At 40.9% G+C, this 23417-nt stretch overlaps 1 protein-coding gene across 2 annotated transcripts in view; it reads right to left on the bottom strand.

Annotated features, from left to right (window-relative positions):
- The window catches only part of GALNT7 (polypeptide N-acetylgalactosaminyltransferase 7), a 74548-nt gene that overhangs the window by 12554 nt on the left and 38577 nt on the right, over positions 1 to 23417 (bottom strand). Inside the window, exons 3-7 of one of the 2 annotated variants that reach the window (XM_075500308.1) lie at positions 12693 to 12859; positions 6491 to 6621; positions 6152 to 6231; positions 4103 to 4285; positions 572 to 689 (exon numbers count right to left, since the gene is read on the bottom strand). In XM_075500308.1, the coding sequence (XP_075356423.1) occupies positions 572 to 689; positions 4103 to 4285; positions 6152 to 6231; positions 6491 to 6621; positions 12693 to 12859 (679 nt within the window). Of the gene's footprint in view, positions 1 to 571; positions 690 to 3751; positions 3935 to 4102; positions 4286 to 6151; positions 6232 to 6490; positions 6622 to 12692; positions 12860 to 23417 lie in introns of both variants that reach the window. The other variant, XM_075500307.1, reaches the window with a different exon arrangement.

The raw sequence follows: 23417 nt of genomic DNA on the forward strand, positions 1-23417 counted from the left end.
TGAATTATGCAGTTAGTGTTTCAATTATGAAGACTTCTCTTGTAAAGAAGTTCTTGAAATTTTGAAAAGTATATGAGATCATTTCTCACCCATAAAAATGGTAGAGAGGAGGAAACCAGGGCAGATTACTTTTTGTTTCATCGTTATATACTTTACAGGCATCTATGCATAAACTGAGTGCTACTTGTTCTCTATAATCACTTTCATTAGAAACAACATTTTTCTGTACTCACCATGAAAGCACTCAGTTCCTCCCCATAAAATATGCCAGTCTGGTTTCAGATTAGATATTTAGGGTTGTGTGTGATCCCAAACCATTAACAAAATCTAGATTACTCAGCATTTGGGGCTCGGCAGGAGTCCACCTCTCTGAACACTTCTGCCCCAAAGCCCACAAGGACCCACCGAGGACACACACGCCTGCCACAACATCTCCTCGCACCCAAACCTCCTGGGCTTCATGAGACAGAGGTGGTGCAAATCAGAGGTAGGTCTGTCTGAACTCCAAACAGAAGTATTTGCAGAAAAAAATACATACTATACTGAATTCGTTTTCAATTTTTGGTGTTACCTTGTAAGAGATTTCAAAATTTTCACCACCCCAGATTTGAAGACCTGGATCATAAAGACCCAGTTCAAAGAAGAAATCGCGTTCAATGGCAAACAATCCACCAGCCATTGCAGGGGACCTGAAAGAGGAAGACAGCGTAACTCCTTCTGCCAAAAGGATATGATAACACTTGGAGAAAGCATCAATTAAGGAAGCAATTCACTGTTAACATAGAATAAAGAGGAGATAAATGGCAATACACTGAAGAATCATAAAGCTTTGTCATCGATTTCCAGCGATTTTCTGAAATGACATCTGCATAATTTCTAGTGAAGTTACAGATTTTTTTTTTTTTTTTTTTTAAATTATACAAAATTTTGGTTGGAATTATCCATTCAGCCAGCCAGTGTGCTTCTATTAAAATAAAAAAGGTAAGAATCAGGGCGGCAAGACTTTCTCTCTTGAAAGTCGTTGGAGTTGTGAGGTAACAGATGAGACCGTATAGCACACTTAAAGCTTATGGTCTGAGGAACTGCCACATTGAAACTTATTGCCTATTACACAAGCAACACAGTTTTTCCGGCTAAATGATACCTTTCTATCTTGCCCCTCTGGCTCTTTTTCTACCACTGCCATATGAGACACTTTTCATTATCCTCAGTGAAATTTTTAAGAGGGCCTGGATCAAATTGTACAAGGTTTCCATTTTGGTTTAGTTTTTTTTTTTTAAATGGCTTTGTAAATCCCTCCATGTATGCCAGGGTTCAATTAGCAAGTTTTAATGTGTCAAAAAGACATTGTGGCTTGGATTAGAGCACTTTTGCAGAATGGCTCTAACCAAAATTCTTTGGCTGCTTGCTCACACTGAAATAGAGCGTGGGATGTGTTAAGCCATTTCCAGCACACATACCAAGTGTTTTTCACCTGAGGATCAATAAATATATAAAAATCCTAATGGATAAAAGCTGGAGTCCCCAGTAAGTTGGCAATTTAGAAAAAAAGCTGGTAAGGAAAAAAGGGAATTCTTTCTGACTTCAGATGACCCGCAGCACTGAAAGGAGGAGGATCCAAGACTCCAGATCACTCTGGTAAGCCAAGTAAAACACAACTGCAATATTCCTTCATGACCAAAGTACTGAGAGACGGGTCCTTTCTAGCACTATTCAGTCTCTTCATTCCACTAGATTTTTAACTTAGTGGTGCTGCTTTTAACAGCACCGATTACGTATCCCCCTTCTGCACATAAATGCCCGCAGAACTGCTTCAGAAAAAATAACCCCTGGGTTAGCATATACCCCCTCCGCGGGGCAGGGGCAGGGCAACAACAAAAACAGAGCTGCTGGGTCTGCCGCCGAGTGAAGCGTAATGGTGCTCAGTCCAGCTGCTCTCCAAATCACCCGATCAGATGCCGGGTTACTCCTAAACGTCCGCTGCTACGTGCCTGCTTACTGCCTCTTCCTCCGCCGCTGCTGTTGCATGGCAGGGGCTGAAAGGGTGGGAAGCCAGGGAGCAGCGCGGGGAGAAGCAGGCTGCAGAGCACAGCCCTGGGGCTTTCCGGCACCGCCGGTCCTCCCCAGCACCATCACGACTCGGCAAGCGTCGAGGCCTCGGATGCTGAAGTTTCAGTCTTGGCCTCCAACGTGCTGTCAAGTGTGTTAAAGAACACAGCAAAAGCCGCATAAGCTCAGTAGTTTATTTTATAGGATACGAAGAGGTAAGCATAATATTTCTGAAAGAAGGATTCGGTCCTGAGGCAATTCTCACATTACAAAAGGTTTGTTTCTGCGCTTTAAGCTGTTGAGGTTTTTGGGTTTTATTTGTTTTCTTTTTAAACTAGGCAATCCTGGCTACGGTTTCAGCAAGGCTTTTACTCTGCCTTATTTGCCTTGGTATTGCTGCAACAAAATGCATACAGCCTGGAAATAAACAGATGCAGGGAACGTCTCTTTTTAGAAGAAGCACTGTAACCCTGAAAGTATTATTAAAAATAAAGCAATCTTTTAAACCGTTCTGAGAACATGTGTTCTGTGTTTCTGGAAACAGTTTAAAGGATTTTAAGACCTGTTTGGATGGTAAACACAGAGCACAACAGTGATGTTTGAAATAGTTTATCCCCCTCTAAGCGAATATTAAAGTTCCAATGTGGACAGCCTTGTCAGAAAATGGTATTATTTATACTGTATACAAAACAGATCAAAGCTTCATAACTTCTTTGCATGTGTTGCCATTTTAGCAGAGAACAATCACGGGTGAGGATAGGGAATTACCAACATCAGTTCCTACAATGTTTAAATCATATATACAAGCAATAGAAGACATTAGATTCTGAAGATGTGAGGATTGCTTTCAAATGTAGTAACACGATTAGTTAAGTGTGAAGGGGAAAGTAATAAAAAACAGCAGAACCACAGCCTCCCAGTCTTGAAAAGCCATCCCAAAACCCTAGTTTCTAAGCTAGGGTTTCCAGCCAGTTTCTGTTTGCTGGGAAGAAAACATACCCCCCTACAAAGCGAAAGAAAAAGGTGGGACCTCTGTGAAAGTTATTGGAGTTTTCCCAGAAAATAAGGTGGTGGGGTTTTTTGTTTTTAATTTTTTATATTATGTGTGTTGAATTAAAATCCCAACACACACTGAGACCTTAGAAAATATCTAGCCAAGATTCTAAAATAGTATGCTTCTTTGTCAGATGCGATCTATTATGAAGCAAGTGGGAGAAATATGACAAAAGGGATTTTTTTGATGCACATGCATAATCCACGAGCTGTATGCATGCATCAAGCCATGACAGCAGGCTACAGATTTTATGCATTACTGGCTATTATAAATACTCACAGCATGCTCGTTATTTCAAATCAAATGGTTAAATAAGCACTGTTGTTTCCAACACTACTTTAAAAAAAGTATCATAGCTAAATAAAGTTTTCCCTGGAAACAAAGTCATACAGTATTTTATTTTGCCAAACCAAATCTTGTCATTCTAATGTGCACCCTATTAACCACACAAGAGCAGGAATGGAGAGGCAGCACAAGGTAGCAAAGGTATTTTGAACACATAGTCAGTTGTGGCAAACAGGCCTAATTAAACAAAGCAGCTGGTGTGGTTAGAAATACGAAGATTTTCAGGCTAGAATTACATGCAAGTTTTAGTGGATCAATATCCACTTCAGAAAAACAGAAAAGGGTAAGTGATTTAGTGATTACCGATACGGTTCAGTTTTTGTCTTTCTGCTTTCCTTCTCTCGCTTGGTCAAGGGAACCCTCTTCCATAGCATACTCCAATCCCACGCTCCTCTAGCAAACCCATCTTCGTCACCACCCCCTTGCGGCACAATCTTATAGGTGTTGCCATCTATGACATCTATAAGCGGCACAGTGCATGTGGTTCTGCAGGGTGGCGGGTGGTGGCAGGGAAGACGCGGTTATGCGCAAGGACCCGCGTGGCACGCGTGCACCGACCGTGGTTCGTGGGAAAAGAGGGGGGAGGGAGGGAAAAACGAAAGGGTTTAGACAATTATTCATCACGATTCACAGTACGTAAACAGCTCTCTTTACCGATAAGGCTCAGTTTTATGTTTTCGTTTGGACTTTTCCTTGTGGCTTAACGGAATTCGTTTCCATAGCAAACTCCAGTCCCAGGCCCCTCTGGCAAAACCATCTTCATCCCCACCTTGTTGTGGCTCAATGGAATAATCATTCCCATCTATGTAATCTATTAGAGGTACAGTACATGTAGTTCTGAAACATTTATAGAAGGGAAAGAAAGAGCAAAATACAATTTCAGAAGAGTAATCTGTCTAATCTGAAATTTACACCATTAATCATTAATCTTATAGAGCAGTTTATATGAAAAGTCACTTGTAAACATCTTAAGAAGTGAAGCCTCATTAGAAGAAGAAAGAGATAGTCCTTTCCTTATGTTGTTTTAAGAAGTTCTGAAAACAGAAAATTTAGGTCTGAAATGCTAATATGTCAATTCATTTATCAGTACTTTTTCCTTTACGTCTATTTCTTGACATCGGTCTTCTAATAAAGCACTGCTGGAGGCAACACAGGAGCCTTTAGAGGGCTAGGGTTCTCACAGTATTATTATTTCCCATAACTTCTATTCATATCAGATCTTAGCTGTCAACAAGTATGATAAGCTCTTAGCTTTTACTAGCGTAAACATGGATTTTCACTGTTCTGTCCTATTCAACTGCCCTGCAAATCCAGCCTCTCAGGACAAAAGAACGTTACTAGTGCTCCTAGCAGCAGTCTTCAGCAGAATTTTTCCTTTTCGATTTGCAATATGCTCCTCATTGTGATCTATCATGCAGAATATTCACCAAGGAAAAGACATTAATCTCGTTATTCTCCCCAAATTTTCCAAATGAGTTTCACGGTGACCAAACTTGGAGCACTTCCATCTTTTTAAGTCAAATCCTATGAGATAGAAAAACAAGTGGTGGTGGGGAGAGAAATGCTAACTCTGTCCTCCTCTTTGAGGCAGAAGCGGCAGCACGCCGCAGCCAGGGGACCAGGGTTTGGAAGAAGGCTGCCGAGTGCCGCCCTCGGCACCCCGGTCCTCCCGTACCCTCCGCCTCTGCGGGCGGTGCTGGAGGATGCCTGCCCTCACCTGCCTTCCTCGTGTAAAAGAGCAACACACCTCTGATGGAAGCACACAAGCATTTCCACCTTCTGTCTAGTATCCTGGCCCAAATATAGTCTTGAAGCTGAGTTACAGCCTTTAAAACACACCAAAAAAAAACTCTTCAAGAAAATTCTGGTAGTATGACAGGTTAACAAATAGTTTTTAGGATTAAGCAGTTATTTTATGGGATTAAAGACTTTAAACAAGCACATGGTTTCCTAAACACACATACCCCCCCAACCACACAAGCTAAGAGTGCGGTAGCACACAGCAACAACAGCATTTCAACAGCTGGAAGAAATGAAGCCCCTGGGGATCTCCCTCTTCTGTCACCTCTCGCAGATCCCACGCCCGCAGCGCAGGCATTTCCACCGCTGACTCCTAGCAAGCCTCCGGGCTTGCGGCAGACAGGCTCAAGCCCTGGCCTCGGTTCGCTAGAGGCAATCCTCCAAAGTGCCTCAGAGGAAACAAAGACGACCATATTGCAAGACCAAAGATGAGAAAGTTATAAAACTCTTGAGATCACAGGGGCTTTAAATCCCTGTTAAATCAAAACACTTGCTGCTACTTTTCCTCTACCAAAAATCACGTTTTCCTTTAGTTACTTTGTTTAATCAGGCTCCTTATTCAGCGAGAACGGAACATTTTTATAACAGTCCCTCAGATCGCTGCAGAAGACAAGACTTGTCTTATATTTAATCTATACTAAGCAAAATATTCAGTATGCCTATTGAAATAAACTATCCGGAGATTTATTTGCCTGACTGTTTTTCCTCCTCCTTACATAGCTTTTATGCTGGGAGATAATAAAATCATCATACAGCAAATATTGATATAGTTTCATATAGATATATATTGATATAGATATAAAACATATTGACTATAGTTTGAAAAGTGAAGTTACTTAAGTTCGTTATTGTGACTTTTTCTTTCTAAGAGCCCAGACACTGAAAATAACAGGAGAACATTACCTGTCCTTAGATATAGGAGCTATAAGTGGAGCATACCAATTAATTCCCACCTCACAATGGGCATCGAGGTAAACCAAAACCTTCAAAAGAAAAAAAGTAAAGTAATTTCTATTCCTGTATACGAGATCACGATGATTTAATTAAGCTTATTTACACCGAAATACTTTCATATTATAAACAAAAAAATGAAGCTCAAATGAGTAAAATAATATCTTTTTTAAAACAGTATCAATAATACAATACTACGTTTCTACACATCTATTTGCACACAGAACCACCACCACCTCTCCCCCCAAAAAAGAAAAAAGACGACAGACTTGCGTGTGAACTGGCGCCTACCTGTCCAAGTTTAGCCTTCTGGGCTCCAATGCTCCTCGCTTGGATTAAACCTTCTCTCCTCTCATTTCGAAATACCTTTACAAGGCCGTTCCACTGCTTAATATACTCGTCCAGCCTCTCTTTTAAGTGTGCTATCAAATAACAAAGAAAAAAAATTATCTTGGTGAGGTGTAATAATTAGCAGTTTTGTACTGTTAATACAACCCAAATCCAACTCTACTTAAAAACATCTACAGACGTTTAGGATCAAGAGAATCTTTAATTCAACTGCTTGTACTACCGCTCACAAGCGCTAAACCTGAAGAGTTCAGGACTTGGAGCTCTCCGACTTCGTGGCACAGGTTTGTCTCTGGCACGTCTGAAGAAAAAGCAGCTGAAGTGGTCGGCCACACCACCGGGGAGCTGGGTGGACAATTCCCAGCCACTTCAGTGTATCACGTAGTGGCTTTCAGGTCTTCGCCTGTATTTCAAGCAGGCAGAGGAGTTTCTACGCTTCAGCACATGGTCTTTCCTCATCAGATAATGTCACACGTACAGTTGAAAGCACCACTTTTCAGTTAAAACATTTACCTTAATTCACTTTCTGTCTCACAAAATTCTCTGTCAGTCTATTAAATCTGGAAACCTGAGACAGAAACCCACCATACTCAAATTATTGCCCTCCCTCATCTAGATCTGTTCCCTCTTAGGGCTGGGGTGGTCTTATGTTAATCTTCTAATGCGATTAATAATAAGAATTGGAGGGCCAGAATTGCAGTGAACGAGCTGTGGCTCATCATACTGATGAGACAGGAAACCTTTAGCCAAAGGGACCTGGTCAGTAAAGGGACGAGTAACCGCCTAAGAATCAAGATGGGCTACGCTTAAATGGTTACAGATTTGTATTTGCACACTGGTCTTTGCCAAACTAGTCTGGAAACCACATTCCTACCACACAGTTTGAAAAAAAGATCTTAGTATTGCGTAATATTTTTGCACAGATGATTCTGTTGAGAAGACTCACAAAGGCAGAAGGGCTGGCAGTCAGGCACTTGCCATTTGAGGCGACGCTGATTTAACCACTGGCGTTCATTTAAAACCTATTTTTGTACTGAAAGGCTTGAAAGAATTGCCTACAGCTTCACTTGCTCTCAGCTGGGAACCAAAATAAGCCACCTAAGCTGAGGCATCCACGCAGCTCCGAGGGGCAGCCACATGCCATGCCTGCGCTGATCTAACAGGAGAGGGGACATGCAGAGGTGGAAGGAGAAGGATATCCCTTTCAGCAGCAACAAGCCATCAGGTTGCTTCAGCAGCAACATTTTCCGCACCCCGAACGAAAATGATTGAAGTCTGGAGCTTGCTGCAACTTACGTTTCAGTATTTTTTATATTCTTGCCAAAAGTATTACAAAAATTCTAGCTTAAACAAAAGCTACATATAAATAATTGAAATGGAAATGGCGTTTTTTCCATGGAAGTGGAAAGTGAAGTGAAGTTTGGAAGTGAAGTGAAGTTTGGAAATGGAAGTGAAGTTTCCAAACTTGGAAAGTCAGCAATTCTACCAAAGAACAGTCTTCTGAAACCACTATCTTTTAGCCCTCCTCTTTACCTTCATAAAAGAGTAGGTTTTCTCAACTAAAAGTTTTACATATCCTCTTCTCCCTTCCCACACGCAGTTACAATTTCTTTAGTAAATCCTTGTGTGTTAGGAAAACTTCAAGGATACATAAGTATCAAACTAGAGGAAGAACAATTTTATCATGTATGCTGTATAGAATAAGATGCCATGTAATACATACAGAATATATGACATGATAGCTGTGGTATAATTTTTCATAGGATAAATTCAACAGAGTTATGAGGTCATACTGAAGTGGTACTAAGAAAATCTTTATACCACACCACTATTTATTCTGCAAATTCCAAGTACATGTTACAGAAAGACTGTCAGGAATGCTTTAAAGATTTAAATCCTGAAGTTATTTCCAGCTCTCCTGCCTATGAAGCCAAATGTTTTAGTTATCAAATGTTCAACCATGTAAGGCTCACAGGGAGCTGTAAAACCCTGTCATACTGATTGTGTAAAGCTTTTCTACAGTACAAGTCGCAGGACTTTGCAGTCCATTATCTGAAACCGTGCCAGGGTTAGCAGCAAGTGCTATTTCCCACAGGAAAACTGAATCTCCCCCCCTTCCCATACTATAAAGACTGCACGACAGTAGTGTATAAAATCCTGATACTTTTACAGTTAGAAATACCGTTTGGCAGCGTTAAATTTTGTTCACCTCGAACGTGTATTTACGATATCTGTCAACAGCCTTACAGAATTCTGGTTTTTGTTCAAAAATGTATATTTTACCCTTCACAAATATTATAACCACCAATCTGGTCTTCCCTTCTTTGGCTTCTTCTCTCATGTCTCAGTGCATGATTAAAGCATGAATCAATGTTTTTGAAACACACATCCTTTCTCCAAAAGACCTTAGGCATTGCAGATTATGGGCGGGAAGGAAGAAAGCTGGTATTTTTTTTTCCCCTCGACTCATGGATGTCAGTCTGAGAACCAGAAAAATGGTATCACAAGTCCTCCCTAAAGCAGCTGCCTCCGAGTCCCCTGTACTGTAATACTACTAACGTGGGGCTCTCAGCTCTAACACAAGCACTGATTAATGCTTCAGTTTCCCCACTGCAAGCACAGTTAAACGAGTTAATATTGTTACCTGCCTATGCTCATTACTTCCCCTATGGTTATCGTATGGGATGCTCCATCAGTGGGAAATACAGATAGCGATAAAGAAAAAATAAGTAAACACAAAAGGTAGACAAAGCCTTTAAACGCTACTAGGAACACTGGTATTTACCTCGCAGCCACTACAGGTGCATGGGCTACAAAAGCGAGCTGCACCAGCTGAGATATTGACCTCTATGCTTCAGAAAGAAATAAAGCTGATACCTAAATACATAACAAATAGTCGCTGAAGACCTATATACACAATGGTACTTGTAGGGAGCTTCAGAAAATCTGGTGTTATGAATTCTCGTTGCCTTTCCACAACAGCTGTATCCTCCAAACAGCTAGCACTCACAGAAAAATAAACTATTTCTACCAAGAAACACAAGAAAAACTGAGCACACCCCCCCCCCCCCCCATGCAGCAGCATGGCCACACTGACACTGCAGTACAAGCTGCTGCAATACTTCTTGGACTCTAACACGCATTAATACAGAAAGTCTCCACTGAAAATATCAGAACTAGCATCATTCAATTAGCTTGGCATCATCTTCTTGTTACAGTTCCCTTTGTATTTTGACAAAGGAAAAAATGCCTGAGCAGAATTCAGCACATCTCTCTGCGCAGTTCTCCACAGTCAAACCCTGCTGTTTGCAGAAGAGATTAAGGAAGGAAGGGAGAGTATCGTTCAGCAAAAAGACTGCTCCCAACTGACTTTATACAAAGAATTATAATGAAAAGAACATTTTCCAAGCATTGCAACTGTTCCTCCCTGTAAGGCATAACATATATAAGCTTCTATGCAGCTGTAACTCCCTTCTGATGCAAAAGGATTTCTCGTAAAGAAGGACAGGCAGGGCTCTTTACGAGCCAGCATTTAGAAGTGTTTGCAGCCACTGCGCTCCATTTTAATTTTCTATTGCTGGAGAAGGTGGCGGCTAAGAAATAAGGACAGCCACATTGAGTGCGAGCAAACATCTACCCAGTCCAGCATCTGTGTCCCTCAACATTGGTCTCAAAGAGCGTAAGACACTCCACTCTTTGCTGGCTGGAAAGGCAGATACGAAGTGTGCAGTCTGAAAGCAGGTGGGGAAGGAGAAAATCCTGTATCTGTGCTGTCAGCAGTGCTTTTCTTCTGGCTGGAAGAGCAAAAAGCCACCAGCAGCTCTGCTATGATTAAGAGTGCGTGTGTTTTGCAGCTCTCCTAACAACTGGAGATCTCTTCAGGCGGCTTGGCACTCTCTGCAGCCTGTACTAGTTCATGCTTCTCTCTGGGGAGAAAGAAGTGGTGCCATTTTTCTTGGCCACTTTTCATCTAGAATGCAATTTGAATTATTGAAATTAAGTTAATTATGTTTACCAAGTAATAGCCTAAAGCAGTCTGAAGAATTATTATAGTGAAACAGTACAGTTGCAGCAAGGTGTTCAGAGCCATTCCAGTCCATGCTTGTTTTACAGTCACTCATACATGAGAAAATTGCATCTTGAGCTTGCTTTACTGAATTTTCTGATTCAAGAAAGTTATTCAGGAAAATGAAGTGTGGGAAATACAGAGACAAGGGTCTGCTGGATGTTAGATCCAGGCTAGCTGTATCTGCTAACCATTCATATACGAGCAGAGAGCACAAGTAAAGTTCTGTATTTCAAAACAAATTTCTTGAAAAATACTGCCTTTATTTAACAATCGTCACGTATTGGAATACCGTAGTACAAGTTGTTATGCCAGACTAATTCATTCCATGAATCACATATACATAGCACAGAGTCAGCTACAACTCATGTGAAACCCAAGTACCGAGGTCCAATCATTAGTAAAAAAATCTGGTAGTTTTTCTAGAGACCATCAGTGTCATAGTTATTTTACACAGCTAACTCGGTCCTTGAATAGCTCTGAGGGAAAGCTGTGATCCTAGCTGAAAAGGAAAAACACAGCACATGTCTGCAGACTGAATTATTAAAATTATATCCCTTAGGAGAGAAGATATTTTTGTTTTATAGCGTGTGTGTATATCTAAGCCAAATTCGCAAAAGCTGTAAAAGGATACAGGAGACTATAATGTAGTGTTCAGTATCTTTATTAGACTAAGCCAGATGTAGTCAAGTTTACAATACAGGTAACTTTACCTCTCCTGTAAAAACAAACAGAAAATAATACCTACCTACCTACAGGTTTGATGTAAAAATTAACATATGGTAATTACTTTTAATAGTGATTTATACTCAAAAAAGGCAACCCTGACTATGTGATGAGTTCGGTTTTAAAATTTATAGTGGGTATACCTGCAGAAAACAACTCCTCCTGTGATGCTGGAACTGGGAGAAGCCCAGATCACTTGATAAAATGGAGAGTTTCAGAACAAGAGTCATCTGCTTTCCATGCCACTACCCAGTTCAGCTATTACAAAAACAAAGAGGAGGGTAAAGGGAACGTATCCTATGCTGCTGAGCAGTTCAAACTTGCGCAGGCTCCTAAAAGCCATCATAGTCGTCATCTGGGAGAGACTGTCACCCCACACACTCAAAGCTATGTTTTTATTTATGCATCTACTCTTTTTCTCTGCCAACTTCTACTCAAGAACTATGCTGCAATAAAATCTTGCAGAGCATGCAGTTTTGGTGCACTGTTTTCATATTTGTTTAAAGTTTAAAACCAGACTGATTTCCTCTATATAAATCATCTTATATCTCTAGCATACCACTTTCAGTTCTCCTCTGTATTCAGCCTCTATTTGCATTAACGCTGAAGATACTACCATTAAAAGAAAAAAGTCAGTGTATGTTTATATTTATAAGAATCACACGTAAGTACATACATCATGACTAAAAACCAAGACCACAATGTATATTACAAAGAAGAGGAATATCTCTGGACTTCTGAAAACATTGATATGCAGGACTCAAAGAAAGGGCAGAAATTAAAATGCACTTAAATTCTTAAAAGCCTCTCCCCCCGATAAGAAACAATAACCACCTCAACATGATGTTCAATAAAAAAAAAGATGTTAAAAATTAAAAAGACAGTGAAAATTAATCAGAATAATTCAATAGCCTTAGATACATTTTTATTATAGTATTAAAAACCAAAGGAATCTGGATTCCTATGTAGAATAAAGAAAGAAATTATTCCTAACAGGCTTAACTCAAACTCCTTCAATAGTCTTAAAACTACTTGTTTTCATGAGGGCTAAGAGAGGTACTAGTTATGCTAGCTTTCTACTATATACAACTCCGTAACTGTGGAAGAGACCCCACCACAAATCCTGTATTTCAAACAGCTGAATACACGTAAAGGATTGCCACCTTTATGAAACCGGTTCATTAGAAAAGAGCTTTTCCCTTCACTGAAAACTGAAAGGACTGTGCAGAAGCAACTTACTTTTCTTGCAGAGTCAACTTAATCCACGGCAGAGTAATAAATAAAAAGAAAACCATCTTTAAAACAAATGAAACTTCCTTTTCTACAAGTAGTGTGCTAATATTCCAAGTATACCTTTGTTGCTAAAATCATCAATCAGCACAATTTCTGCCAAGTATTTCCTTGGTGTTCTCTTAATGACACTGTGGACTGTCCTCATGAGTGTGGACCATCCTTCATTATGGAAGACAATGACAACGCTGGAGGTGAGCAGGTTATCATCATAATGCCAGTATTTGCATCTGTAAAAAGATTGGATTTTATTAGTTTTCACGTTATGATTTACAGAACTGCTTAACAACATCTTTGTGCAAATGAAATCTTCACTGACGGCTATCCTTCAGATTGAAGAGAAACAGGACATAAAAGGAAATACAGCTTAAGTGCATCATAGAGGTATGAGGCCCAAATAGCAGCTTGCTTCCAGCCAGTGAGGCTTTTTTCCTCCTGAGAAAGACAGGATGTAGCTGGTGAATGACTGCTGCCTCAAGAGCTACATGCTTCCTCCTGTGTAGGTGGACGGCATTGCACAGACCCCGCCGGCAGACATCCCTACCACCACCACCACCACCACCACCACCACCACCACCACGACGCTGCTTGTGCGCCCAGTAGAGAACAGTAGAAGAAAAGCCCCAAACTGTGGCTGCCAAGACGGGGGTCTTCTTCAAACCAACAGATACCACGATTTAGGATGGACTGTGCATCTGGCTCACCTACTGCATAACACACAATAAGACAGTGCTGTTTTTTTTCTAAGCCTCTTTAAATCAGATTTACCCAGTAAAAGGACTGTCTATGAAGTGTTTCTGTTTACAGTCCACATGCAGAATCTGCATAATTTGCAAAGTTACAAACATTGTTGTGGCAAGGCAATCAAAAGTCATTAATTTCTGCCCTTTCACAATAAAATAGATTTAAACATAGTAAGCAAACTTGCTGGAAGTACAGCAGCAGCATGTGAAATGCTCATGTCAGCTGTTCTGCATAAAACTATCTCCATTTGCAAAAACTGTCAGAAAAGCATAGTTGCTTGAGGGAAAAATATAATCCCATGGCAGACAAGATGTGATCTTTATTGTTTATTATTCATGGTTAAACTTCCAGGTATAACAAATGTAGCTAAAAAAAAAAAAAAAGTTACCAAACCCATTCAGGGTTCCAGCTTGGCATGCCATGAAAAGCACTTCTGTATCCATTGAAGACGTTTTGCATTTCAATTTCACTGTGGAGCTGAACCCAGGTCTTTTTTCCGGAGGTATTACAGATGATTTAGAAACAAGCAACATGAGTAATTCAGTCTGCACTTTCGAAATTTATTAATCACATTTATCAACGATGCGTTTCATTTGCAATTGTAACGTCCCATTTCCTCAACTGCAGCCCTAAATAAGAGCGTTCACAGTCTCCCTAATTACAACCAGTCCAGGTATTTCCTTACCTGGAAGTTTCCCTACCTGATCACTAGCCCCTTTTCAAACTGTAATAATACAATTCCTATCACCAAACCCAGAGACATACCCCTTTTGACTTCAGTGGGCAAAAGACTTCCCTTTTTCATCTTTCAGTAAGTAAAGTCTCTACTAGAGAGAACCTGACTTTTCGAAGACAACTACCATGTATTAAGAAATTATTCTTGACAAATGGAAACTTTTAAACTTAAAAATGCACAAGCTTCCACAGTTGTATTTCTCTATAGACAATAAAAACCTTAAATGCACAGAAACATTCCTGTGTTTGAAAAGAAACTACCTTAATCATCAGAAATCACCACAGTTTCTGAAACTAAATTATGTTAAATGTGGAAAGAACTCACGTAACAGAGCTATAGGTATTTAAAGAGCATTTCTTTGATGAAGAAGGATGTATTTCACCTTCTTTGTCAAGGAACAAAGCATTGTTCCTTGACCATTGTCAAGGAACAGCAGCAATATATATTTCCAACCCACCAGAAAAAAAAGAAAACGGTATAAACATTCTATTCATTTTGGTCCTGTGGGAAGAGAAAATTACAGAATCAAAACAGTCTATAACTAAGACCGATCTAATAAGGCATTTTTTTCTCTTAGGCATGCTGTAAGCAACCTCTGAAACAGCATGATGTCTACAAGTACGGTTTACCGACTAAAATCCTCCATCTCAATTGTTTTTATGCCTGAAGTACCCACAGCTAAGCTACCAATACACAAGTGCTAGACCGACTGTTTAAAACGCACGGTCGAGGCCACTAATGCCTGCCTGCCTTCACAGATCCCTCTCACAAGATTTCAGCTGATTACAGATCGCAATACTTCCCTTTGTAGCACAAGCATTTAAGCTGTCAGCAACTTACTTGGCTATCTGTAGAGATAAAATGGATACGCTTAGCTACCTCGGTGCATTAAGTCGGCTGTGTAAAGAAAGATTTTTCCATCGTGTGTTTAATAACGGATTAATAACAGAACTGTTGTTTTACACGTCTGTTCACCTGGATTAACTTTGGTGATGATACAATTACGTTAAAATGGAGGAAAATGGGGTGTTAACACATTCAAAACTGGCATGCCAGCTGAACACCATTCAAGAGCTCCATGTAAAAGGTAGTAGAAATTAATAGTACTTTTTGCCTCAAAGGAGGAGGTAGTATCTTGTGCAGGTTGCACCGTGCTGCTGACCTGCACCTGCAGAAGTTTAGCTAGGAAACTTTTTTTGCTCTCCAATTAAAAAGAAAGACAGCTACAACATTTCAGACAAAAACATTTCGGCAGCAGAAACAAAGCAAACTCTGCAAAAAATCCCAAATCTTCTGCTTGTTTTTCTTCTCCCACTTTCTGTACTGTAGGTAAGTCATATTTAGCAACAAAATGGTGAAGAGCGTAAGAATGAAAGACAGTAAGTGACTTAACATAGTTTTAAAAAGCCAAACCTATTACAAAAGCCTGAATTGAACAACACATCTGTGAGCCATTTATAAGCATTTTTTGATCTGCATTTAATACATTTTTAAAACAAAACCAGAGGTCTAGACAGGCTTTTTGCTACATATCCAACATAATCTCCTCAAATCTGTCAGCACGTTTTACTTTTTAAACTTGAAAAATCATGTGTTGCTAAATGTGCCATTTGCAAGCCATAAAAGCACTACGTTTATATCTCTAGTAAGATCATACTTTTATTTTTTTCCAGAGGCTTTATTTCACTTATTGGACAGTCCACAGACCGACTCATCAAGCCCATAAGCTCCAACAGACGGCAGGAACTCAGATGCACTATCTTGTCTCTCGTCTTGCATTGAGACTTAGAGGATTGAAACATAGCAGTTGTTTTAGATATATGCAATTAATGCATATTTTCATCTCTGTGGCAATTTTTCCAAGAAATTCAAACATTGCTCAATTATTTGAGCGACAAAAATCAGGAGCCTCCGGTCCCGTTTCCTTCACGTCCACAGGGAAGGAAGCAGGGAAGAGCCTTTCTTCAGTGGAGCAGCACTGACATCCAGTGGTTGGCAAACCACATACCAAGGCACCACAAATGCATTTTCCTTCTGTTTGAAGCTGAATTTCACAGTACTAGTGCCCCTGTAAAGTTTAGGCACCAGAAAGGGAAAAAGCCTGAATTTCCAGACTCATGCTTCAGTTTTGAAAGATAGGATCAAGCAGATACGGGAATGCAGGCAAAAGCTGCAAGCTACTGGAAACTGGCACGGGACACATTCAGAATACAAAAGGGTCTGTGAGAAAGAGGATTTAAATACATTTCAACCTCTAGCTTCATCCCCCGGGTGCTGTCGTGCCCACATACGGTAGCAGGGTGCCCTTTCAGGTGGAGCCTGCAGGTCAGCTGTGGGGATATGCTGTGAACCAAACTAGTAAACATAAACTTACTTAAAAAAAATTATTCTGAATTCTTACTATAGCCGAGAGGTATACCTGAGAGGATGGCACGTTGCAGCAGATACGCAGGAACGAGAGGGTAGCATCCTTAAGCTAGTCTCGCCTCTAGACACTTCTCATCACTTTTCCTGACCCCTGTAAGGAGTTATGACATGGGGCAAGAAAGGGCAGGCGTGCACAGATCTGTGAAGGGCTGGTGACACCTTCCCTGGGCAGCGCTGCAGGAAGGAGCAGCTCCGTTGGCTTCCTTTCTTCAGGGAACTCATGGGTGAAAGGAAGCAACACCTTCAGATCAGTCCATGGATAAAAACTTCCTGTTCCCAAATCAGCACTGATATTACTGAGCAAAAACATGGATTGACTCATCACTGGAGCGAGAAGAAACCTTTTGAAAAATACAGTAGTGATCTAATGGAGAAACAGAGCGAGTTAACGTTTCTTCTGTTAGCCTGCGTACTTAAGATGTGAGTTAGTCCTACTCCCTCTCCACCCCTGGGAGGGAACAGCACTGTTGGAGACCACACCACACTAACATCCCTGCATCTCGATGACAAAGTTGTGCACCAGCCACAGCAGAACCACCCTTTCACAGAGGATGGCTCTGCACGAGAAGCTGGAGATCGAGGCTGGAGCGCTCCTTGGCTTGAGGAACATTTCTGCTCCTGCAGCTTTGTACCCTATTCATTGGCTTGCTCTTACTGAAGCCCCCGGCCCCACAAAAGTGATCGTGGGTACATGCTCCAAGGAGTAGATGACCCTACAGTGTAAGCTCAAATTTCCCCAGGCTAAAAAAAGCCCAGACTAGAGGCTGCTTCTCCCAGAAGAGTAATCCGGCCATCAAGCAAAAATGCAAGAAGTGAACATGGAGAGCACCTCGACAGCAATTTAAGGGTGAGCCCCAATCCAATAGATACTTAAGAGGGCAATTTGAGATCTTGAGCCAAGAGAAGTGCTTCTCATGTCATCCTGAATTCGTAACTTCCCTAGCATAGCAGCACCTAAGCTCCAGAGAAAAGTAAGAGAGAACGTGGCCGCAAGCAACTCCATATCCTGATACTACCTTCCTCAGGTCAACTATCTAACTAGCACCTGTGCTTACCAAAGGCATGTCAGTCCCCGCTCTGGATTGCAGAGCACTGTACTTGTGTGCTCAGACCAAAACACAGCAGCACAGATTTCTCTGAGAGAGCGGGCTGCTGCCTTCGCATTCCTGTACCACTCCAGCAGCCAACTCCTTAAGAAGCTCGAGTCAGCCGTTCCAAGCTGAGAGCCCTCAACCAGTACAAATCTGAAGGTCTCAATTTAGCATTTATCCCGAAATTGTAATTGACATTAAAAAATGGAACCTCTCTTCTCCATTAATATAAAACTGTTCACAATTTTAAATTGTATTTTAAGTTTTATTTCATGTTTAAAGTGGTATGAGATTCATAGTGATATCAGTTATCACCTACTGATAATTGCTTTATGGTGCATGCAATTTCTCACTCTTTGAGGGGCTCTAGCACTAGCAGAGCCTAAAAATAAGTTAGGACCTCTGTTTTCATTTGCAGCTTCCTTTCTAGTAAGCCCCATTCTTATCTTATAAGGACACAGTCGTTCAGCAGACAACACGCTGTTCACATAGTTTAATACTGAATTCTGGGCTGCTTGTATTTTAAATAATCAATTTATTATGACTACTGCAGTAAACTGTATCTACCCCCTAAGACGACAAATGAGAGTTTCTTTCACAAAGCACCTTCAACGTTTTGCTCATCTACACAGTTGACACCACCAAGGTGCCGGCTGAGGCTGGCTGCTTGATCGCCTGCAAGTCAGAGGGATCATTGCCCAAGGCTAGAGTAGACAGAGCAGATTACAGAACGGGGCATTTTGTTAAGATATGACTAAGTAAATCTAATGTTAATACTGTATTTGTTACCTATGAATCCTTACAGGATATTTTTATGCATCATCAACATTAATATAAAATCAGAGTAGTCAACTTAAGAAACAGGGGTTCTGGAAGAGAAGTGAACAGACAACCCAAGAAGGACAGTTTGCGCAGCTGAGTATTTTTTTTCCCTTCACCAGACAGCAGCAAAACCTCTACTACACACTACCTAACAGCTTAAACCTATGCTGAAACAGCATTTCCTATACTTAGAATAGCTACAAGCTTTGTCTACTTCCATTCCTGAAGTAGCCTGCAAAGCTATGTGACTGAATTTTGTCATTAGTGCCCCTGGAAGCACAAACTACATCTCCTGTCATACCTCCGAAAGTGCCACGATCCCAATTCAGGGTAAGGTTTGTACAGAGACCCAACATTAGGGCTAAGAGGAAAATTAAAGGAATAAACTTTGCCTTTTTTTTTTTTTTTTTTTTTTAAATCACAAGATTCTTGCCCATAGTATCACTTGCCCAACACTGAAAATGTTGAAGCAATAAACACAATAGCTCAAGAGAGCTGGGGCAGCTGGGCAGCTAAAATAAATGCCCTTCCTGGGGGAAGGGCAAGCACCTTACAGAGAGATGGAGCTAAAGCCCTCTTCTTTCCTGTCATGGTTTAAAGTGGTGTGCTATCTCCCCGCACGCCTCCAGCACCGTGACACATCGTGCACTGAAGCTTGGGGCAGTGGGCTCAGTCCCATGGAAATAAAAGTATTTCCACCATGCCTGGCTCAGATATTAAACCTTGAAGCTCCTGCCCATGCTCAGCTGGACTGAATTATATCATGCAAGTTTAAATGCTCTACCACAGTAAGTTCTGGTTAACAGGAACAAGACAGAGCATAAGAAGTTCGTTTCAATTCTGTGTTTCACATTCAGATTACAACTCATTTGACAGAATGCTCCCTCCATTTGCCCCCAAATTTCTGTGATGCAAGACGGCACCTGGAGGGTTACACAAGCAGCTGCAGGAAACCTCTCAGACTTTTCTCTGCCCCCTCCTCCTAAGTCAAGGTTTAAGGCAGAATTTAAATATACTCCAGGTGCTGCACTATACATTTTTCTTGAGCAAGAGGTCCTGTTCCAAGCTCAGTCTTCTCATTTCAGATGCACACATAGAGGTAAGTAAATCCAACTACAGACAGCACACCCGGTGCCTCTGTCAACTTCTTTGTACTCTTTGGGTCAACTATTTGTTGAAACTTAAAATTTGAAACACTAGCAGCCAACCTGAAGAGACACAGGATCCATCTTCACTGTAGTTTTCACTATTGGGACCTGAAACATGAGCAGAAAATGCTTGGTTTTGCTTTAAGGCCAATGCCGGGAATTAAAATCTTTCCGGGCCCCAAGGAAATGCTCTGACAATACGTGGCTAATTACATTTTAAGCACATTTTCTTCCTCCAGGAGTCTTGGCAGCAGTAAGGCAGCTGATAACCTGCAGTGGAAAGCCAGCCTTCCTGATTTCGTGTGACCACTGTAATTCACTTGATTCTCAACCCCAGCTCTCACTGAGGCATACAAAGATTTATGTGCATAATATAAAATCAGTTTTCTTGGTTACAGAAATGTTCCAGTGTACTATGTGGCACTTGAATAAAAATTTTTCCCAAGGTACCATGTGAAATGAAACCAAATCCCTAAAGCTCCATTTCCAATGACACAGATACCAACAGTAATTACTGAAAGCTTATTTTGTGTAACAGTATCAAATATGTAATTTGTACAGTGCTATAATTAAGGAACTAATCACATTGCTGAAGAAAGCAGACTCCACTCCAGAGCTTTTCTATTCAATCTCCTTAGCTACAAGAAGACTGACTGGACAGCTAACTATTTACTGTAAGAGAATATATTAAATTCATGTTATTTGCCCAGAGTAAAAAGACCATCCATTTCTAATGAGCAGCCAAGATTCATCTGCCTTATTTCATACCCTGAGTAATTGTTTATAACTAAAGATTTTGGTTATTTTTTCAGCTCAAGTCCAGCACTAAAAGTTTTCTATACAGTTTGATATTTCTAATAGTACTTGGACCAACTAAAGGGTCCAAGCTGTCACTATCAAACTACGATAGGAAAAATATCTTCACTAACAGCTCTGCTTTACTAACACACAGCTCTGCATGTGTGTATTCTTAAGTGAAGGTCCGAAGTCTTTATTTTTGGCAAGAATTCCCTCCTCTGCTTGCACTAACAATAATAACAAAAAAATAGAACAAATGCCCTTCAAAGCTATACATATGATTTTTAAAAACAAGTCAATTCTTATTCCCTTTTGTTTTATAAAATGTCATGAGCTGCAAAAACAGTTGTCCAAAAATACATTTCTGTACACAAGCAGCCCTGTACTCAAGCAAGGAAGAGTTACTTTTTCAGGTTTTTCAACAAAAGCTTATTGCCAGTTGTTCCGTTTGAAGTATAAAAGGTGACCCATAACAACAGATCCAATTATTCAAGTACACATTTGTATGGCCCAGGGGGCATGCCCTGTAACACCAATAATGTCATTAAAAAGGAAAAGTCAAACTGGATAATCCATGAAAGGAAAAAACATTTTAAAATATTTATTTTGCCATGATCAGACTGACAGATGTGTGTGGGTGATGCAGCTGAAGTTCTGGCTCACGCTGGTGAGCAGACAGCAGTAATCTATTGTCATATTGAAAAAACATCCAGTAAGAGATTCATTTGCCTCATGCCATAAACATTCAGAGTCATGATGCTTCCTCTCCCAGTCAAACTATTTAGGACAAAATTCCTGTAACGTTTGTCAAAAGAAGCTGTCAAAAAAAAAAATCTAGCTTAGAGTCATAAGACTAAACCCCTCTGGGTCAGTAAGAGTAATTTGTAAGCAAGTCTTCCATGGGTTGGATAACAACAGCATATCACATCTGAGCAAAGCATGTTGAGCACTGATCCTTTCTTACAGCCAACACAGTTAATTACCCTGGCATGAAATCTGATCAACAGTATGAACATGCCTGGCTTAAGGGCTCTACAGTAATGTAAGTTAGTTCATAGGACAGACAGGGAGTTTCACAGAGCATCACTTACAACGTACTTTAAGAGAATGCTTCTTGACTTAAATTTCAGCCCAAAGTCCAATAAGCATGACCCAACCCCATCAAAATATACCAATGGAAACAGCAGATACGGATGGGGGTGTTCTACTGGGAACATGAGCTTCATAAAGGAAAAACTTGCATTGCTTCTTAGTGTTTTTGAGATAAAAGAAACTACAAAGAGACTACTGCAACTAATGCGTTGTAGATATGTACTTTTTTAGAAGTACTGAATGCAGATTCTTTGGAACAACTCGCATTGCTTTGGTCTTGTATAACTAGGTGCAGCTCTTGAAATGAACCATACACCAGACAGCTTCTTCTCAGAGCTCCACACTTGTAGTCATCAGTGTTTTTGTCCATCAGGCAGTTTTCTCTTCTTTTTTGACTCTTTCATAAAGAAACCATTACTTAAATGTTTCCTAACATCTGTCATGAGAAGTTCATGATTTCAGGTGTTACAACTTTGCCAAAAAGGGCCCAGGAATGGCTTCTTTGAGGACAACCTCCCCAAAACACAGGAACAGCCATTCCCACGTGCAGTCAGTCAAAGAGACAGGGCAGAAAGCCCACGTGGCCGCACCGGGAACTCCTGGTGGAGCTCCAATGCAAAAAGGAAGAGCAGGGAAGGTAGATGCGTGGACTAGCTACCTAGAAGTACAGAAATACTGCCTGAGCACATGCAAAGAGAATTAAAGGCAAGCTCTGGTGGAGCTGAAATGCATGAGATGGGAAAGGCAACGAGAAGGGCTTATAGGCAAAAGGAAAAACATGGGTTTACTGCTGAATGAGATGCAACTTAGTGTCAAAGGACACAGAAGAGACTGAGAAACTCAACACCTGATTTCCCTCAGTCTCTACTGGCAAGGTTTGCTGTCACACCTCCCAGGTCCCTGCGTCTAGTGGCAAAGTCTGCAGAAGTGAAGGAATATCCATAGAGGAAGGGTGGGTCAGGGACCACTTCACTGGACGTATCACAGCAAATGGGACAAACACAGCACAAGCCCATAGGACTGGATGGGCTGCACTGGAGGGCGCTAATGGAGCTTGTGATGTCATTGTGAGGTCATGCTCTACCATTTTTACAAGGTCCTGGTGCTTGACAGTGGTTCCTGAGGACTGGCAGAGACAAATGCCATGCCCACCTTCAAGAAGGAGGATCCAGGGAACTATGGCAAGCCAGCCTAATCTCAGCCCCTGGAAAGATGACAAAGTATATACTGCTGGAAGCCACTTCCAAGTGCATGAAGGAGAAAGTGAGTGGGAATAGCCAACGTGGTTTTACCAAGGGCACATCCATCACCCTGACCGTGAAAAAGCTTCCAACTCCAAATTAATGCCTTCTCCCCCAACAAACCCGCTACTAACAACAGTCACTGGGAATAGAAAGCATAAGGCTATGTCCTGCAAGGATCCATTTAGGATAATGATCTAAAAAGCAAAATGCAGTTTGACTCCTCCTCATTGGAAGGACGGCAACACACAATGACAACATTTAACACTGTGATTTGTACTAATATTTTTTTAAACATACCGAGATTATTATACAACACTTTCTGCTTAGATAGTCATGCAGCAGAACTAATGTCTTCCACGAGAACGTAAGAAAGAACATTTTTCATTGATTTGACATGACAATTAACCACAGACAATACAATTGGGCTTCTAAGAGCAATAATCACTTCACTTAGGTCTCTATTTTAAACCTATTGAATTGGAGGACTGATTTTGCAGCACATCTCTTCAGTTCGGCTTTTACCCACAGCTCCAAATGCCACAGCCCCTTTGGCCAGCACTCTGCCTGCTTTGCCATTCTTATCTTGAGCTACACCATGGAAAGTAATAAAACAGGCTGGAAGAAACGCAACAGAGGCCTGGCCAAAGGGCTCATTCAGCATCTCATACCCTCAGTCACGGGGCTGA

The sequence above is a fragment of the Mycteria americana genome, chromosome 4 (genome assembly GCF_035582795.1).
Source record: "Mycteria americana isolate JAX WOST 10 ecotype Jacksonville Zoo and Gardens chromosome 4, USCA_MyAme_1.0, whole genome shotgun sequence".
NCBI lineage: Eukaryota > Metazoa > Chordata > Aves > Ciconiiformes > Ciconiidae > Mycteria > Mycteria americana.